The sequence below is a fragment of the Manduca sexta genome, unplaced genomic scaffold (genome assembly GCF_014839805.1).
Source record: "Manduca sexta isolate Smith_Timp_Sample1 unplaced genomic scaffold, JHU_Msex_v1.0 HiC_scaffold_227, whole genome shotgun sequence".
Lineage (NCBI taxonomy): Eukaryota > Metazoa > Arthropoda > Insecta > Lepidoptera > Sphingidae > Manduca > Manduca sexta.
Window position 1 is genome coordinate 1 of NW_023593217.1, and position 20,086 is coordinate 20,086.

Below are 20,086 nucleotides of genomic sequence, written 5' to 3' on the forward strand. Positions count from 1 at the left end.
TATATCCGCTACCATGTGAAATACATTATCAAATATCGTACAATTATATTCAATTTTAGCAAACACTTTATAATATGTATATATATTTGTAAGTTATTATGAACTTCAATATATAATTTCATTAAAAATATAAATGTTTACATTACCAGGACCCTGCACTGTTTCGTCAACAGAAGGTGGTGGAGACGGAGAGCGTGCCAATTTGAGGTCATATTTCCCCTCCTTCCCCATGCGGTATGAGTTGGTCCCGCCCGCGTCCCACGCTACACGAACCCATCCGTCTCTCCTAGTTCACCGATCACGCGACCTTCTCCGCCCGGTACTCCATCCTATCAAAGAAGTAAATATTTGCTATAAAAAAATTAAGCTAACTTATCGAATTTGAATAGTGTAGTAAAAGAAAACTATTTTGTTTCAACGGAATAAATATTGTACCAAATAATTATAACAAACGTACCTGATCCCCCACTTCCAATCCTTTCCCTAACCACACGTGTTCCAAGGACAATGAAGCTCCTCGAGCGCGCGCTCCGAGTCGCTCGTCCTCATAAATGATAAGGCACTCCGCTACAAAGCAAATGAAAAACCAATCATACATATTTAAAGGTAAATTTTAAATCGAATTGAGTTATTTAACTTACGTTTGGACTTTAATCCACTGCAGATTAAAGATGAGTACTGTGACGTATCACCACCTATTTGCTTCAACAGTGTTAAACAAGTACTCAATGCTCCGCCATTTATTAGCTGCTCTAGCTCAGGGCCTTGACTTCCTTCCACTAACAGAGACAGCAAAGTTATCAGGAACCTAAAATAATACGTTGATCATTGTCAGGCTAATAGAATGATGAGTATTATTTTCATAAATCCCTCAAATATGATTGTTTATTCTGACTACAGTAGCACTTTTCACGCACAAAAAAGACCCTTCTTTTCTTTTATTCTATATAAAAAAATATTATGTAAGTAGATATTACAAAAGTATACTAGCTAAAAGAAGTTAGTATTTTACCTCGCTCTAGAAGGTCTATTCAGCAACGCATGCGCACCATAGTTAGCACTCATCTTCGATGGCAGCGGTTGATGCTGCTCCCTTCAGCGACTCTCGCTTTCAACTCGATTAGAACAAATTCCATCAACTGCGATCTTTCTAGAAGCACCATATATTTGGAGTAGGGTAACACTGACTCAATGCCCTTTAGAGGTAACGTTAATGGTATTGTAGGTTTAAGAGGTACTTGTGGAACGGATTCCGCCATGGAAGCTCCGAGCATACCGACCAGGGCAGCATACTTTATGCTCTCTGACATTGTTTGCGATGAATGTAGTATACAGTTTATCATGCTGTATCCGTTCTTTCTTATTTCTACTCTTTGCACCTGTAAATTAAATTTCAATGTTGTAATTGATCGTAAATGTATACCAGTAATAAAAAGTTACAATGTGATAGTGTTGTTTAAAATATTAGCTATACTAAAATTTTAAACTAATAAATAGATATTTAAATTAAACTATTTTACGAATTTTATCGCGGTTTTAATATTTTACTTTTATCCTGAAGTTTCGAAGACTTTGCAGCCTTCATGGTCACGGGGGGGACTGAGGTGTTGTTCATCCGTAAAGTCAGAGTAACAATATTTACTTACATTTTATGTATATTTACTTACATATAAAACTTTTTTAATTTTTTTAGCTGCTGGTGGTCCTATCATCGAAATAGTTTAATTTAAAGGTCTAACATTCGCGTAAACTTAAGAAATCATAATAAATAGATAGCATTAAGTAAAAACTATACCTGACAATACAAGGCTCTTCTTAAAATATCAATATCACAGGGTTCTTCAGTCATGACAAAGTCAATTATAGCTATTGTCAGGCCTTGCTGCTCCTGAGTCACTTCTTCAAGCAGCCAATATAAGTCTACAAGCAAAATCACCAAAAATCGAACAATGGTTAGATTCATTTGAAATACTGCAAGAACATATGATAATGTAACAATAATTTTATTACAAGAACCTATACTATGTCTGACAAAATAAAGAATATATTAGTGATAATAAAATAAATATGAATAGTATGAGTAATAATTACCTTTTTCCTCACACGCAAGTCGCGACACCCAAGCGTTGACAAACTTATTTCTTTCGGAATTGTCATCGTCTTTCTCCTCGTCCGCCATAATGAGATCATTCTTCAAATCATCCGCTAACAGAATCACTTGTTTCTCACTCCATCGATTCTTTCAATATCGAGTTGTCAGTCATATCGTTTATCGAGCTAATCGATATCTCGTTCGTAGGAGTTTTATCGTCATTCTCCTTGTCTATATCATCCCTTTCCATAACTCTCTCTGCGCGCCCTTCGTTCCGCATGTCGTCATAATTCGAAGCGTTTTTTAAGTCTTTGTCTAACGGTTTATCTTTGGTTTTCAGTTTCAGTTTAATCTGCAGCTCTCTGGGGTCGCCGGAGCCATCTATCTGTCCTCTAGATGGTTCGATCACAATACTGGGCGTGATGTCTTCCGGTGTCTTGCTGGATGTATTGGCGATGGATGACTTGATAAGAAGCGCATCACCCTGCAGAAGGCTTCCTGTCGCTTTGAGCATGCTTTTGCTGAGACTGTTTTGCCTGTTGCGTAAGTCTTTGGTCGTTTCGAAACTGTGAAATAATCGTGCACAATATGAGTATCCTTATTCGGTGATCAGAGATAAACACTGAAAGTGCCTCTAGTGCACTTACAATTATGAAAAGGAAAGTAAATTACCATTTATTAAAGCTAGGCGTCTTGGAAACCCGCATGACTTTTTGGAATATCTTCTTTGCGGTGGGAGGGCGGCGGGACGGTGGACGCGTCCGTAACGCAGACACTGCCGGAGAAATCGCCGCTCGGACTTCGTGTAAAAGGAACCTGGCACGTTCTAGCGGCGCTGCGCATACCTTTATATGGAAATAGGGTACAGCTATTATCTTGAAGGATGTGTTGGGGCTTAAGTAAAAAGTATAAATCAATATACGTTCAATCAAGATTAAGCCCGCTGAAAAGTTTGATCCCGTAGTTGATAGTATCGTACACACCTCTTTATAACCACGAGAGTTGCTGCCTGGTTCTCATCAATGTCCACTTGCTTTGTTGAACTGCTTTGACGATCTCAGACATCGCAGGAGATAACTTCACTTCACCCTTTTGCATCTCTAGAATTATAAATAGATGCCACAATTTTAAATAGAAAACTTTATTCGGTTTCATAAAATTAAGAATCGACTACATCTTGGAAAGTTTTTTTGAACTCCAAGTTACTATCAGGTGAGCTCTTCATAGGTAAGTAAAGAAATAATGATTATAGAAATACATTTGTAATGTTTTCCGATACTTGCCAGCAGTGGCGGTGGCTAGGGCGTGTTCCTTCAACCCCGCGTGATACAATAGAGCTGCTAGTAACGCCCTTCTCAGTTCTTCTAGAGGATGCTCCGGTGGAAAGTGAGGGGCGCATCCCTCACGTCGCTCGCATGCCCACCACAAATGCAACGCTAGGGGATCCTAAAAACAAACAGCTAGATATTTTTGCGAAGGAAATAATATGATCTGACCTATATCTAAGTATTTTATGCGTTCGGAGTACAGTTTGATATCATAAGAATATAAGTATGTACAAAAGTAATTTTAATGTAGAAATTTAAATTTCATTTTATGGTTGTTTTAATAAAGATAATCATGCAGTTTTTATCATCCATTATTATTTTGGAAGTCCCGTTTCTCTGCGATGTTAAAATAGACCACATGAACGGAAAGACAGGATTCGATGATCGATCTAAGATCCTGTTCAAATTGAAAATATTTTCAATAGATGGCGCCACAACGAAAGTAAACCGCACTATGGTTTACACGACGCCGCAAATACTAACATCAAGTGTAGACATGAAAATATTGTGTTTATGGGTTATCAAGGTGATCACTTACCATTAGGATTGTTTTTGAACCTTGCATGTCACGCGTGCATGAGGAACTGTATTATGGATCCTTTTAATGTTAATCAATACTTGTATGATGTGGGTGATTGAAGAGTGACTACCACATTTAACCTCATGAGGTTCCAACGTGGTGCGTTATCGCACATATGGATACAAAAAACTCATATAATAAAAACCATTCGCAAAACATTAATTTACATACGTGCAACTTGGGCTCTGCGAGCGCGTGCAGCAGCGCATCGGCACGCGCATGCGCGGTGGCGTGTCGGGGCGGCGCGCGAGGGGCGCGGGTTGCACGCGACGGCTGCAGCGGAGCCTCGCTCGCAGGACTGTTACCGCCTGTCGAGGACCCGCTGCGAGCCTCGGCCTTCTCCTCCTCGAATGGGTTCGTTAATTGTGTCTCCTGCGAGTGCAAATATGTTATTACTAATTATATAACGAAGGTACCAAAATTATTTGCTTTTCAAATCTATTCGAGTAGATGCTAGCCTAGTTTCGGAATCTAGAAGCATTTAATTCTGTAGGTATTAAAAGTATAAAGGTAGTTGCGGGCCTTAAATAAATTGCATTACATTGATTATATCCTTGTATACAAACTATACAATACCTGTAATCCCCCTCGTAAGAACACAGCAGCTGCGTAGGGCGCGGCGTCTTTCTCCGCTTGTTGCACAGGAGTGAGCGCGCAAGTCGGGTGCCACATTGCGACAACCCTAACGCCAATTGGAACGCGCTTGATGACAATATGTGGTACGCACGTAGACTAGATATACTCTCCTAGAATTATTAATAATGTTTCTATAAGTCTTCTGCAAGTATTCGTTATTCAAAAAATATATAAAAATACAAAACGTTATACAAACTAAATCTGCTGGTGGTAAGATATATTTTATATCCGCCCAGATGGTGACCACCAATGAACGTTTTACAAATAGACGCGTCATACACTAACAAAATTGCACATAAAAACAGCGCAGTATTCACTATAGTCATAGCCCTAGCGGCTCGCATTGCTACGGCCCGAGAGGGCCCGAGTTTGCCCGAGTGGGCCCGAGCGTTGACCTCCCCGTCGCTATGACAGTCGAATAAAATGCATTTATTAGTTAAAAAATAAGTTAAATAGTCTATACTTATTACTAACGTATAAAATGAAACGTTTTTCATTCACGGTTGGAGTATAATTTGTACATCGTCTAAAAACACACTAAGGCATTTTATTTATAGAAATACAAAAAGTTAGTAAGCCGACTAGCCGCGACAGTGGGTGGAGCTTGACTAAGTGAATGTCGGGCAATTACCTTGCTTTCGTCTTGCCAGTATTGAGCTCGGACAACGTATCTATGTAATAAAAACATCTTAGGCGACCACTGTAAAATCCGCTGTAAAGTGGCCCAGGTAAGTGTGTCGCGTTCCGGGATCAGCCTGTGTATATCTGGTTAAAACAGGCCGGCATAATTGTGTCGACTACCGAAGGGTAATCATCTCTTGTCAGTCGACATTCTATTGGGCCCACTCCACATACCATCAGGTGCAGTGGGGTTACTTTGCCGTGCACAAGTAGAAATAAAAAAAAATTGCCAACTCCATGATAGCGATTTAAACCTGCGAAACGGGACACATCCAGTTTGGAAAATAATAAAAAAAAACAAGTGTTGTACTAATTTAACCTCTGTTTACGAGCTTTACTATTGTATTTAGGCATAAGATTTAACATACCACATGCCCGAATTAGTACTTCTCCAAGTTTAGAATGTTAGTAAAATTACTCACTTTACACTTGTGGCTATATATCTGATCGGCGTACATCCCGACGCACTTCTCGGTGAGCCGCGACATGTACGCGGCGTGCGGCGCCACGCTCAGAGCGACCGTCGCGTCACAGCCTCGCATTTTGCGCACCAGCTCCGTGGTTGTCGCGTCGTCACACTCGAAATGTTCGACGTCAAAAACGTAACCAGCTATTATAATCCAGGAACCGCCTTCTTTTGTATGATTTTGAAGATCGCATCTAGCAAATTATGACTTATAGTTAGGTAAAAATTAAATAATTTCTCGTGCGATTTGTTTGAACATTTTTAGTGCATCGTCTTAATTCATAAAAGGCGACGTGAATAATGATTTAAATACACAGATAAGTTATTAGTAATAAGATTGCTTATCCATAGTAATAACTCACTTGCGTATGACAGTGTTGTTCAGTTGGTTCCGTTTGGAGACGAGTCCAGGCCAGCCCAGCATGTCCGCGTCGAGCCGGGCGGCGGAAGGCAGCGCGCGCGCCGCCTCGTCGCAGGCGCGCGCCACGCGCACCAGCGCGGTCGTGCACTCCGCCAGCGCGTTCGGGGACCGCGCCGAGCACGCGCACACCCACGCGCTCAGCTCGCTTATTACACGACCTGGGTGAAAAGTGTGTCAGAAAATAGTTAACGGGTAGTTCCTTTCGTTGACAATTACAATCAAAGTTACTAACATTTTATCTTATTATTGACGTTTGTGTTGTAGTAACTCTTAAAGGTTTTTTAAATTTAGCGACCTTTGTGTTATAGTAATACTTATAGTCCTTTTATACGAAGTTACTTTCATGAAAAAACTGTCAGTAAATGTTGAAGCAAGTTACTCGGATAATATAAATTCCGAACTGATCCGTCACCCATGACATATTCTCTTGTTTTTTGCTTTTCTCTATTAATAACGAATAATTTTGATAAATCATGTTACGAAAGTAAACATGCCCTGAAGATCGCATCCATAAAGCATACTATGCAGTAGAAAATGAAATCTAGGTTGAATTTATTAATTCGGTGCATGTACGATTGATGATACATACCAACAATATCCGTAGCTATAAGATCACAGAGCGTCACGAGCTGCGCGTCGTCCGCCCGGTGCAGCGCGCGGCAGAAGGCGCCGAGCGTGGAGTGCACGTGGTCGGCGAGCAGCTGCGCGTAGTGCGCGAGCAGCGCGCGCACGCCGGCGCGCGTGCCGCGCCCGCCGCGACACCACATCGCCTCGCAGAATAGTAACCTGCAACCAATATACCATCTTGCATAATAGTATAATTCAGAAAATTACAATTTTATTGTAAAAAGCTCTTTAATGTCTACTTTTTTCTGTGCATATTACTTCGATGTGATATCAATACACTACTTCAAGCATGTTGCAAAAAGGATTGGGCTTTGTTGTTATAATGCGCTGCATACGAGGTTAATGTACTGGAGATATCATCAAGGGATAGAAACTTATACCAAATATGTCCCTCTCTCCCAATTGCTCTATTTCCTTGACTCTCTTCCCGGAACATCAACAAAAAATTTCCTATTTACTCTATTGGCATATGAAAAAGATTACCTTTGGAAACGCGTCAGAAGATCACAGCTTGGGCTTACGGTGTCCTGTCCCTTAGGGTCGTCGGTTTTGCTTGTGTCGCCGTGGATTATTGCATTTATGTGCATTTGTGTTTGACAGCTCGTGTTTTGAATCAAATGTTTCACCTGTTTCACAAGAAATCTTTAAGTATTATAATAAAATCATACACAAATATAAAAAAAATAGATATCATATTTTGATTTAAATACGAAAATAAGTATCCTGATAGTAGATTAAAATATTAGCAAGAGAGTTTGTATTCTTACGCACCAGATGCATGAGAGGTACAGAAGCTCCCTTGTCCGTCGTTGTAGCGTTACTTTAACTGATACTCTTCGGTGTAGGCTACAAGATAACAATATAATTAATGAAACGATAATATTAATGTGACATGGACTAATAATAACGAATAACTATCTTACCTGAAACCACATCCAAATCAGTTTCATCACCAGATTTCATAGGTGGAGGACCCCTTTGGCCCGTGATTATGTCAACTTGATCGTAATCACTGAAAATTATGTTTCAAAGTATTAGCGACGACAAATCATTTACTACCCTATGATGCCCCTATCTACGGTTTCTTGATGAATCGTACACTATTTGTGTGATAATTAAAATACTAATAAAACTTGTATTGTCCAAAACCTTGGTGAAATTAACTTGATGATACATAGCACATAGAGTGTCCCTGAGTCCTATATTTCCTGTAATCATGGTAACTGTTACACCAGTAGGCAGACGGCGCGATGAGCAAGAACTAGTGTGTATAAACAGAAGACTCACGCATCTAATAGTAAATGATTGTAAGCGTCCGTCGCGTGCGATTGCAATGCGTTACGTAGTGCGTCCCGCAGCCCGCCGCCGCCGAGCAGCGACCACACCAGGAGCTCGGTCATGAACCGCGCGCCAGTACTCGCGGGCACGGAACCTGGTGGGGAATACCATCTCAGTATATTACAGATCTAAAATTATGTTTGTAAATGTAGACGAAGGCACCCATTACACCATTTCTTTATTATAATTTATCTATTCTTTTTTGTTGTTTAATATTTTGTTCTCCACAGAACTAATGCTAATGTAAATTTTTATTTATTACATTTTCTTATCGTTTTATCTTTATTTTTTCATATATCATTAGGCCAAAAAATCTCTCATATAAGTGTGACTATGTTTGCCTATGTGGTTAATAAAGATTTTAATTTATTTAAGTTTATTAAATTTATATTATGATTTTGACTAATAGTTGTGTTACATTCCATGAAGCTACAATACATTGCGACCGTTCGTACAAGGCAACTTTAAATCCTAATTGCGTCAAAAGATGGCGCCACAACAATAATAGATCTCGTTATGGTTTACACGACGCCACGCTTACAGGGAATATCCAGCGTATCTGTCGTTGTAAAGCGAATCCCGCCTTTTTACATCAGGAATTTTTATAGTACCTCGCATGTAATGCATGTATGAGGCACTTTGTTACGTAACATGAAAGCAAAAAAATTGTTTAATAGACATTAGAATCATAATGCAGCTATGAAGTCTGCAAGAATTTATTACTTACTCATGAAACTATTATTTTCAACTTATAATTATATTAGACTATCTGACCCGGGCCTCGACATATTGACATTAATATTTAAACGATACTAACGTCACTTAATTGTTTTGCCTTCCCGGAACCCTCCATTAACACTTAAACTTTGTGGTATGGTATTAAAGTTCAAATTGACTTTTAAGTATTATTACGAATCTTTTGTATGGGAATATAGAAAAGTGTGGTTTTTAGACTTTTTCAGGCAATTTTTCTCTTCATGCGTACCATGCTCGTACTTCAAGGAATATTATAAAAAAAGAATTAGCGAAATCGGTTCAGCTGCTCTTGAAATTTGCGCTTAGCAACACATTCAGCTATTCATTTTTATATTATTACTAGCTTTTGCCCGCGGCTCCGCCCGCGTTATAAAGTTTTTCAGGTTAAAGTTTTCCGTTATAAAAGTAGTAGTTTCCCGGGAGCCTATGTTCTTCCCAGGGTCTCAAACTGTCTCCATACCAAATTTCATCTTAATACGTTGGGTAGTTTTTGAGTTTAACACGTTCAGACAGATGCATCGGGGGACTTTGTTTTACAATATATTTTTAGAACTTTTTAAGTGGAACAATCCCGTCATACATGATTGTTGCATAACTTTAACCGTTTACGCAGCGCAGGCAACGGAAGCTCTCAAAACTAATAATTTTCTCCGTTTTTGCAAACATGTTTCATTACTGCTGTGCTCCTATTGGTCATAGCGTGATGATATATAGCCTATAGCACTCCAGGAACAAAGGGCTATGCAACACAAAAAAAAAATTCAGTTCAAACCGGTAGTTCCTGAGATTAGCCATTACTGCTCCGCTCCTATTGGTCATAGCGTGATGATATATAGCTTATAGCGGTCCACAAATAAAGGGCTATCCAACACAAAACGAATTTTTCAGTTGAAACCGGTAGTTCCTGAGATTAGCCATTACTGCTCCGCTCCTATTGGTCATAGCGTGATGATATATGACTTTGAGCACTCCACAAACAAAGGAGTATTCAACACAAAAAGAATTTTTCACTTCGAATCGGTAGTTCGTGAGATTAGCCATTACTGCTCCGCTCCTATTGAATATAGCGTGATGATATATAGCCTATAGCACTCCACGAACAAAGGACTATCCAACGCAAAAAGATTTTTTAAGTTTGGACCGGTAGTTCCTGAGATAAGCCATTACTGCTCCGCTCCTATTGGGTATAGCGTGATGATATATAGCCTATAGCACTCCACGAACAAAGGGCTATCCAACGCAAAAAAAAAATTCAGTTTGGACCGGTATTTCCTGAGATTAGCCATTACTGCTCCGCTCCTATTGGGCATAGCGTGATGATATATAGCCTATAGCACTCCACGAACAAAGGGCTATCCAACGCAAAAAGAATTTTTCGGTTTGGACCGGTAGTTCCTGAGATTAGCGCGTTCAAACAAACAAACAAACAAACAAACAAACTCTTCAGCTTTATATAATAGTATAGATTAGTCAAACATCGATAACAATGCAATTGAGAATACTTAACTGATTACTAGCATTTACAAAACTAGCGCAAGTGTGTATTGTATGATGCGCTTTATGGCGATAACGCAGTTCTCCTGTAGTGTTATTTCGTACAGTATGTCTTATATTCTACCCGAAAAACGAGCATCATAGATATACTCAAAGGATACTGAACACTATCGCAAACGTACCACGCAGGTGCAACTGTGCTCTTACCTTGTGGTAGCAAAGTGATGAGGTGATTAGCGCGCACGTGCGGCGTGGGCAGCAGCAGCGGCCAGGCGGCGGCGAGCGCGCGCCTCGCCGCAGCCGCCGCGCCCGCGCCTGCGCGTCCCTCCACCAACGCCACCAGCGCCGAGTGCACGCCCGCGCACCACGTCGCTTCCGCACCCTCCGCCGTCCCACCGCTGTCGACACCACGCGAGCACTGCCATGCATGCACCTACACATCAAAAATGCGTATATTTGAAAGTAGTACACCAAAAAAAACAACACAGGTAACAAATTATTTTTTTTATTCCTGAAGCATTAAGAGGTTTAGCTTTAAACCATCAAATAGTCCGTATATTACCACTTTTGAATAAACCGTACTTTTCATAGGTTTAATCCGAAGTTTTTAGTTAAACCGCGTTTAGTAATAAGACGGTTGCAGTTAGATGATGATAAGATGATGTACCGTAGGATTGTTTGTCTTAAGTAGTTCTAAATAAAAGTCCGCGACAGCATATACCTACCTTTTATGTGGACGCCACTAAGTCCAAAATAGTGAGCCATTAATATAATTGAATATGATACTTTTTTTAGCGGGACTTTAATCCCGGAATATTCCTTCACGCAGGCGCGTGCGACGAGCGGGCAAAAGCTAATGAAATGAAATTAAATGATTTATTTGAATCTGTAAAATGTTATACATTATTTAGATTCCGTCAATATTAACTCTACCACCAGTTCGGAAAGCAGTTTTCACCAGAGAAGAACGGGCAAGAAACTCTGGTGTTGCTCTTTTCTATCAGTTTAGGGTAAAGACTACAGTACATGATAAAGTATAAAAAAACAAAACAAAAAACAAAAAGTATAAGTAGTAGTATATTATAAATCTAATTTTGTTAATTGCTATTTCTTTAATTTTCTTATATCTTATTTTTTTAAGTAGACCAAGTGCCTCATACACGCTTAGCGTGCGAGGTACTCACAAAAATTCCTGATGGTAAGTAGGTGTAAACACCTTAACTACCCATAAACAAATTACAGCGGGCAATGCAGTACTATTAGTATCCGCATCGTCGTGTAAACCATAGCGCGATCTATATTTGTCGTGGCGCCATCTATTGACCTAATAAGCAGTAAAAAAATGGCTTGCAACATAACAAAGCAATCGTAAGCAAAATAGTATCAAATAATATATTTAAAATATATTTAATAACGTTAATCGGGGTAACTTTACCGCTGAAAAATGCGACAATTACGCGCGGTAACTTTAAGGACGTTTTTGGCATTAAATTCATTTGACAAATTATGTTTTTCGAAGAGAGTTTGCTTACTAAGTTCTTTATGTACCCAAATTGTTTAAATTCAGTGGTTTTGCACTAAATATTGCCACGCAAAAAAGCGACCTCCCTGCACCTGATGGTAAGTGGAGTGGAGTCCACTAGAATGTCGACTGACGAAATATGATTATTGATTTCCCCTCGGCAGTCGACACAATTATGCCAGCCTGATGGGGCCGAATATGCACAGGCTGATCCTGGAATGCGGCACACTTACGAGGGTCACTATGCCGGATTTATAATACCGTGTGTAAAATGGTCGCTATCCAGGCATATATTAAATATATCTTACCACCAGCAAGCAATCATACACTAGACGGAGCTTTCTTTATTTATTCCCTGGGAATCATGTAGCATTTTGAAATTATGCAATCTTATCGCAATGTCTTTCATGGCATTATAGTGCTTCGAACAATTAAAAGCTATTGGCGAAGCCAGTATCTTGAATTCTTTCTCTCCTAAAAAATAAGAATAAATTATCGTCTGTTCCGGTGCTGTAATAATGTCTTGTGGCAGCGGTATATGGCTTTCTAGATCATTGTTCAGTCGATGACGATAAAGAATGGCCTGATATGATTTATGAAGTTATTTACCAATTTTGTCGAATCGCTATTTAAGTCGAATATTCGATCCTAATTCCTATAATATACTAATTTACCACGTACGAACGATGAAAAAACATACACAACCCAGTCTTCGGTTAGATGTTCCGATTTAGAATATAAATTATAAAGCGTCTCATACATGCTTTGCATGCGAGTCACTTGCAAAAATACCTGATGGTAAGCAGGTGTAAACACCTTCACCGCCCATAAACAGTTTTGAAAGAAATACTCAAGACATCTATATTCGCGGTGTCGTGTAAACCATAGCGCGATCTGTTTTGTTGTGGCGCCATCTGTTGACATAGTTAGGAACTGAAAATTAACTGCCTCGGAATGATTTTTCATTCAACTAATAAGAGTTTGATGGATAATTTTAATAAATTATGAATAAAATAATCATAAAACGACCTTTATTTCAAATTAATTAATTTACAATTTCGATAATATATTTAAACTTATTCTATCTTTAACCCTATTGTCTTAAATAATAATTAATAACTAATAAGAACGCCTCGGTTTTATACGAAGGTGAAGTCCTCTACTAAGGTTTTAATTTGTCTCTACCTTTGGTTATGTTCAAAAATGTTACCCGCCACCTGCACTACTACTGCCCATTAGACCATCGGTCTTCTGCTCTTTCTAGTGCCCAGAGGTCCGATACAATAAATTACTCTTTGTAATTATCATAATAATATAATATATTTATTAACATTCTTTGTAATTAACGTTAGTTATTTATTATAATCTCTTGATGGGCAATTGTGTAGACAATGCCCTTCATTCCTGCCATTGCAACCACTGTGACAGCCATGTTATGATACCGAGCTTCACCGTCTTAACGCAACGAAGTTAATCAAATAGAAATATAATAAGTAGTTGGAAATATTATTTTTCCAATTCCCTCCTTATAACAAATTGGGAGACAAAATATTAGAAACTGAACGGATACCAGTGCCTGCACGTCTAAATCTAGAATTCTCGTGTTACAAAGATAAACATACCGTATTTTTACCTTGAATCCGTAAAACCTACACGTGATTAGGCGGGTGCAACAAAAAAAATCCTCAATTTGTCATTTTAATTCAGTTATAGGGATTTCCGGCAACGAAATGCAAATTATACATTGCTTATAAGGTGAAATAAGACACGGTTAATGTAATATCTTCTAAGTTGACGATACATTAGGGACAGATTACGGTACATCTACCATATTAAGATCACAGCATCATTTTTTTTTTATTGCTTTGAATGACGAGACGAACTTGCCGTTCGCCAAATAATAAGCGACACGACCTCCCATAAACAGTAAAAACACCATCTAACATTTTGAATTACAAAGAAATGTTTGGTTGCGCTCGCCATCGCGAAACGTGAGATATTAAGGCGATACCTCAAGGTCCATTTTCATACATTTTGTTTCACCTTTAATCTGGGTAACTAAACAAGTATTGGCAAGTAAAGAATTTAAATTCACGTCTAGTTAGTGATTAGTTCTCGCAGTTGAAGAAAAACGTAAAATAATTAATAATCATGGATATTTCGGCCTTTAAAATTTAATATGACGAAATTTTAAAGGCAGAAATATCCATGATTATTAATTATTTTACGTTTTCTTTTCAACTACTAACTGACGTGAATAAATTCTTTTGCCAATAAGTTACAGATTAAGGTGAAACAAAATGAAATGCCTTAACTCTTATTACGTCCAGTAGTTACGCTGGGTTACAATGTCCTTCAAACCGGAACATAACAGTGACTACATACTGCTGCTTGTCGGCAGAAATAAATATTGCGGTGGTACCTACCAAAGCGGAACATATGAGAGACCTACCACTATTAATCTTATCATCTATACACGTACCAAATGATTGTTCTAAACATACTCGCCCAGGTTCTAAATCCAACAGCAACGCTGACGCAGTCTTCGCTGTGTTGAATACTCTTACAGTTTTATGTTAAAATGACAAACTTGTTTTGATTTTGCAATGGAACAGCAGTATAATTATAATAAGTCCGAATAAAATACTACTGGGTGAATAGCTCAAATGGGCCTTAAGGAGAAATACCTAAATCTATACTATTATATAAAGCTGAAGAGTTTGTTTGTTTGTTTGAACGCGCTAATCTCAGGAACTACCGGTCCAAACAGAAAAATTCTTTTTGCGTTGGATAGCCCTTTGTTCGTGGAGTGCTATAGGCTATATATCATCACGCTATACCCAAAAGGAGCGGGGCAGTAATGGCTAATCTCAGGAACTACCGGTCCAAACTGAAAAATTCTTTTGCGTTGGATAGCCCTTTGTTCGTGGAGTGCTATAGGCTATATATCATCACGCTATACCCAAAAGGAGCGGGGCAGTAATGGCTAATCTCAGGAACTACCGGTCCAAACTGAAAAATTCTTTTGCGTTGGATAGCCCTTTGTTCGTGGAGTGCTATAGGCTATATATCATCACGCTATACCCAATAGGAGCGGAGCAGTAATGGCTAATCTCAGGAACTACCGGTCCAAACTGAAAAATTCTTTTTGCGTTGGATAGCCCTTTGTTCGTGGAGTGCTATAGGCTATATATCACTCACGCCATACCCAAAAGGAGCGGGGCAGTAATGGCTAATCTCAGGAACTACCGGTCCAAACTGAAAAATTCTTTTTGCGTTGGATAGCCCTTTGTTCGTGGAGTGCTATAGGCTATATATCATCACGCTATACCCAATAGGAGCGTAGCAGTAATGGCTAATCTCAGGAACTACCGGTCCAAACTGAAAAATTCTTTTTGCGTTGGATAGCCCTTTGTTCGTGGAGTGCTATAGGCTATATATCATCGCGCTATACCCAATAGGAGCGGGGCAGTAATGGCTAATCTCAGGAACTACCGGTCCAAACTGAAAAATTCTTTTTGCGTTGGATAGCCCTTTGTTCGTGGAGTGCTATAGGCTATATAGCATCACGCTATGCCAATAGGAGCGGAGCAGTAATGGCTAATCTCAGGAACTACCGGTTTTAACTAAAAAAATATTTTTGTGTTGGATAGCTCTTTTGTTCGTGGAGTGCTATAGACTATATATCATCACGCTATGACCAATAGGAACGGAGCAGTAATGAGACATGTTGCGAAAACGGGGAAAATTTATTAGTTTTGAGAGCTTCCGTTGCGTGCGCTGCGTAAACGGTTAAAGTTATGCAACAATGATGTATGACGGGATTGTTCATCTTAAAAAGTTCTATAAAAATATGTTATAAAACAAAGTCCCCGCTGCATCTGTCTGCCTGAACGTGTTAAACTCAAAAACTTGCTCAACGTATTCAGATGAAATTTGGTATGGAGACAGTTTGAGACCCTGGGAAGAATATAGGCTCCCGGGAAAATATATAGCGTGACTTTTATAACGGAAAACTTTAGCCCGGAAAAATTAATAACGCGGGCAGAGCCGCGGGCAAAAGCTAGTATTCTGTATATACATCCGCCAGTATCCGTCCACTGCAGAATATATCCTATAGGCTTTTACTAGGTTGCGCCACCCCCTTATATTGGAGTTAGGGGAAATAGCATACTCTATATTATGGTATCTGTCAAACAGGTACATCATAAGGTTCAATTTTTTCTAGTAAATATAGAACCCTTATAATAAAAACATGCCGATTTTCTTAGATTTAAACGCTATAATTATTATAGAGATGTAATTTGTTTGCATCACCATTACACAAGAACACATGTAACATCACAAGTACCATGCTTAACTTCGTTAAAGGATTGAACGAAAAAACGTATTTAGTGCTCACTTACCTTTTGAAAACAATCTGCCATTATCGCTTTCGTGGAACGACCGGTATGCACGCGTCGTGTGTCAGCGTAAAGCATTATACCAAACAGATAGTTTTATTACTTCTAATAATAATACTGAAAGCTTACCTGAAGTCTTAGCAGATTCAAACAGGCTATTGCTAAACATTCGTTATCTTTCATTGGACACGAGCTGCTTTGCTCTACTGCTAATCTGAGAAGCCTTTCTAAAACCTGCATAGAACAAAAATGACAAAATATTCAGTTTATATTTTTAATGAACGTTGTTTTTAAATTTTTACTTTATCACGCCGAAAGACAATGTTCTGGACAATGTATGATATATTTCTAGTGCTGGAGACAACAAGACTATAAATGTAAGACAGAGCGTACAAATAAATATTACGTACATAACTATTAACTTACTTAAATGTATTGTCGGAAGGTCGATAACGAAAGGCATTGAAGACGGTAGATCTCTTGGACTTTCTTCACTCCATACAAATATATGTGTTGACCCGCTGGATACACCTGTGAAATGCGTGATACGTAAAGCAAATTCAATTGGAAATGCAAATGTATAATGACTTTACCGATATTAAGTCATTTATATAGCACAAAAAATATATACAATTTTTAATACCATTAGCTTTAAAAGTATTGAACACTTGTACGGGTTGCGGCACGGGTCTCAGTATTTGCGCACGCTCGTGCGTCCCCACGCGTACAACGTACCGTCCGCAGCCAACGCTAGACCGTGCGATGCGCCAAGTGACACATCGACGATTTTAAACCTGTAAATACAATTTATTATATAAATAAATTATACTTTTGCATAGACCAGGTAGAAAATGACAGTAAAATTACCAATTATGAAACAGAAACTTCAAAAATACATTTTTGACTTCTTACCTTGAAAAGCTTCTATTTGTTTCGGTACTTTCAAACTCTCCAAGTTGCCGTGGCCGAGACGATAGCCATCTCCATTACCCCAGGTATACACTTGTCCACTGAAAATTTCATACTTATAACAATGGTACTAAGACTAAAATGGTACATTCAACCTCAAATTAATGTATGCATTGACAGAAAGTTATTCCAGAGTATATACTTTGATATTAATCCACATGCGCAAGTATTTAGTCTCCTTAATCATAGATATTCATTCGGGGATGATTGTACATAAGTTAAGAATAAAATACTAGAATATTACCCATCCGTAAGTACCGCATGGAAATGTTCGCCGGTATAAACCCGCGTTACTCGCAGCACAGAGAGTGATGTTAGAGTTCGAGGCGCGCCGCCTTCTGTATCGCCAAACACTTGCACTGCACCTTCCCACGTACAACAAAGTGTCTGACTTTCACCCCATCCTGTACATAAAAAATATGGTTAAATTTTTATACTCGCGGGCTATTTACTAGGTAATAACTAATCAACAAAAAAATCCGAATGCAATGCACATGAGAAGATTTAAAGTTAACATCATACTTCAAACAACCATATACCATAACCAAAAATATAAAACATACTTACCCAAAGCAATATCAATGATTCGTTCAATGTTATGTGCGTTGAAAGAGACCGGCTGAGGCGTGAGGCAGTTCTCGATGGTGCCGTGGCCAAGTCGGCCGTGAGTGCCGCGACCCCATGTGTACAGAGCACCTCGGGACGTTATTACCGCACTATCAACAATTAACACACAATATAAGCACAACACAAGACATACATGTACAATCATGAAGTTGAAGAAAGGCGCGCCTATAGTCAAATCTGGCACATTTCCGGACTCAGGGCAGATACCAAGCGGTAAATCCGATATCACTTTATACGATTCGAGGATTTTCCCAAGACCTCAGCGCAGCAGTCTTCACCATACCACCAAGGCATGGAATTTAATATAATTTTTTCATTATTCTATGCCTACAAGATTTTCTGTTCATAACTGTCCGGTAACAGTCCACATACCTGCTGGCGGCCCCCGCGAACACTCTGCACCTCGTGGTGCGCGAGGTGGTGTATAGCGGCGGGCGCCTCGGTGCGCGGTGTCGCCGTGCCCGAGGCGGCCGTCGTCGCCCGCGCCCCACGCCCACACGCCGCCGCACGACGAACAGCACAAGAAGTGCCGCCCCGCCGGGTGACACGATACTTGGATTATTGTCTTGTTCTCTAGACCTGTACACAAATTATTTTAAATACATTGACATAAATCGACTTTTTGGAATTAGCAAAAATAGTGGCGTACTTGGCAGTAGCAAAAATAAAAACGAGATTCACATTCTGTACCATAGTGCACGACGTGTGCCGTATGTCAAATCTATTATTCAACATAATATTTTTATTTATCTGTTGCAATCTGAGTTATGAAAAAAGATATTAATATTTATATGAATAATAGTTCAATCGGAGAAAATATAAATGAGTATAAACTGTCAACTTTATTATATAATAATATACGACTCTTACCAGGAACGATTTGCGGCGTCATGGTGTCGTAGGGCAGTGTGTAGACCACGCCATCGTGTGTCAAGAGTAAAGCCAACTTTTCAGCGCAAGAGATCTGCTGAACTCTGAGTGTCCCCAATGATATAGAACCGGTGCCGATTGAAACTACTTCTTGAGCTGATTCCGTGCACTTAAAATATTGTATCAGTTGTAAATCTCAATAAATAAATCATCATCATCATCATCTCAGCCACAGGAAGTCCACTGCTGAACATAGGCCTCCCCCAAGGATCTCCACGTCGACCTGTTGGAAGCGGCCTGCATCCAGCGACTTCCTGCGACCTTAGCCAGGTCGTCCGTCCAAGTGGACGCAATAAATAAATATGCACAATTGAATTAAGTATTTTTTTGCTAAAAGTATATTGGGTAATAATATTATATTGCTATTGCCCAAATGTGTTGCCACATCTCATAGTGGAGTGGGATAAAGAAAGATCACAGAAGAATAATTACTTATAGATTTGACAAACAATTTGATTGTATTAGAAAACTATTTTGGTCTATGACAAAGGTACCTCATACTTACTGTAACAAAACCTTTCAAGGGAGGCAAGAGAGGCGCGCCGAGCCGGTCCAAATGGCAGAGTAACGCTATACCAGCTTTTCTCACGCTCATCAATCCATCGCCGCTAGGAATATTCAGTTCTCTAATAACGAGAAGGAAGATCAAGACATAGAATTAAGAATTAAACCTAACATTGTTTAATATTATAACACAGATATAATAACTATAAACATTTCGCATAATATAATCATAAATAGTTTAGCATAAACTTTCGTACTCCTAAATAATTTACTTACTTGAGATAAACTTCAGTGGGATTGTCTTCAACTGCGGGTTCGTTGTTGATTATCGGCGAAGGGGCTGCCACTTTGGCCATCCGTTTTAAAAATGGACCCAATGGTGCTGTACATTCTTCTAATGTTATCCTAAAAGGATAATAAAACGTACAGTAACTTTACCAAACATTTTAGTCGTCTATCAGAATTTGATTCTAACATACATATTAACATAAAAAATATTTTATTACTTTCTTTCAATCCAGTAAAATTGTGTTTAATTCTTTGTTATGTAAAGGCAAAGCTTAATACGGCCGGCAGTATTCATTTATATAGATATTCAATAATTGTTTAAGATGTTACCTGTTGTCTGGTTGTCGTTTCTGCTTGGGCGGCAGCGTGACGAGCACGTCAGCCGCCTTCAACAGCGCCGGCAGCTCCGCTCGCCGCGCGCACA

At 39.1% G+C, this 20,086-nt stretch overlaps 2 protein-coding genes and 1 long non-coding RNA gene across 3 annotated transcripts; all 3 read right to left on the reverse strand.

Annotated features, from left to right (window-relative positions):
* Positions 1 to 2,225: 2,225 nt before the first annotated feature.
* Positions 2,226 to 7,666, reverse strand: LOC119192030 (probable E3 ubiquitin-protein ligase HERC2). Its single transcript, XM_037445881.1, has 9 exons — positions 7,603 to 7,666; positions 7,315 to 7,457; positions 6,794 to 6,990; positions 6,146 to 6,362; positions 5,740 to 5,977; positions 4,567 to 4,746; positions 4,172 to 4,372; positions 3,372 to 3,538; positions 2,226 to 2,658 (listed from the first exon to the last, which is right to left on the reverse strand). The coding sequence occupies exons 1-9, from the start codon at positions 7,609 to 7,611 to the stop codon at positions 2,226 to 2,228; spliced, it is 1,785 nt and encodes a 594-aa protein (XP_037301778.1). The 5' UTR covers positions 7,612 to 7,666.
* On the reverse strand, positions 7,649 to 16,574 carry LOC119192031 (probable E3 ubiquitin-protein ligase HERC2). The gene is made up of 5 exons (XM_037445882.1): positions 16,474 to 16,574; positions 10,627 to 10,852; positions 8,119 to 8,263; positions 7,755 to 7,843; positions 7,649 to 7,677 (listed from the first exon to the last, which is right to left on the reverse strand). The coding sequence occupies exons 1-5, from the start codon at positions 16,525 to 16,527 to the stop codon at positions 7,649 to 7,651; spliced, it is 543 nt and encodes a 180-aa protein (XP_037301779.1). The 5' UTR covers positions 16,528 to 16,574.
* A 651-nt stretch (positions 16,575 to 17,225) lies between these two features.
* LOC119192032 lies at positions 17,226 to 18,338 on the reverse strand. Its single transcript, XR_005113569.1, has 4 exons — positions 18,313 to 18,338; positions 17,881 to 18,029; positions 17,558 to 17,717; positions 17,226 to 17,354 (listed from the first exon to the last, which is right to left on the reverse strand). It is a non-coding gene; the product is annotated as an uncharacterized LOC119192032 (long non-coding RNA).
* Between the last annotated feature and the right edge of the window lie 1,748 nt (positions 18,339 to 20,086).

Bases quoted from the DNA above. Each gene is read 5' to 3' on its own strand.
- LOC119192031 (XM_037445882.1), bottom strand. From the start codon at position 16,527: ATGAAAGATAACGAATGTTTAGCAATAGCCTGTTTGAATCTGCTAAGA. The intron at 7,844-8,118 runs GTGAGTCTTCTG...CATAATTTTCAG, and splicing joins AATCATTTACTATTAGATGC to TGATTACGATCAAGTTGACA. The intron at 7,678-7,754 runs GTAAGATAGTTA...GTTATCTTGTAG, and splicing joins TGATTTGGATGTGGTTTCAG to CCTACACCGAAGAGTATCAG.
- LOC119192030 (XM_037445881.1), bottom strand. The intron at 6,991-7,314 runs GTAATCTTTTTC...TATTGGTTGCAG, and splicing joins CTTCTGACGCGTTTCCAAAG to GTTACTATTCTGCGAGGCGA. The intron at 4,373-4,566 runs GTTTGTATACAA...TTGCACTCGCAG, and splicing joins GGGATTACAGGTATTGTATA to GAGACACAATTAACGAACCC.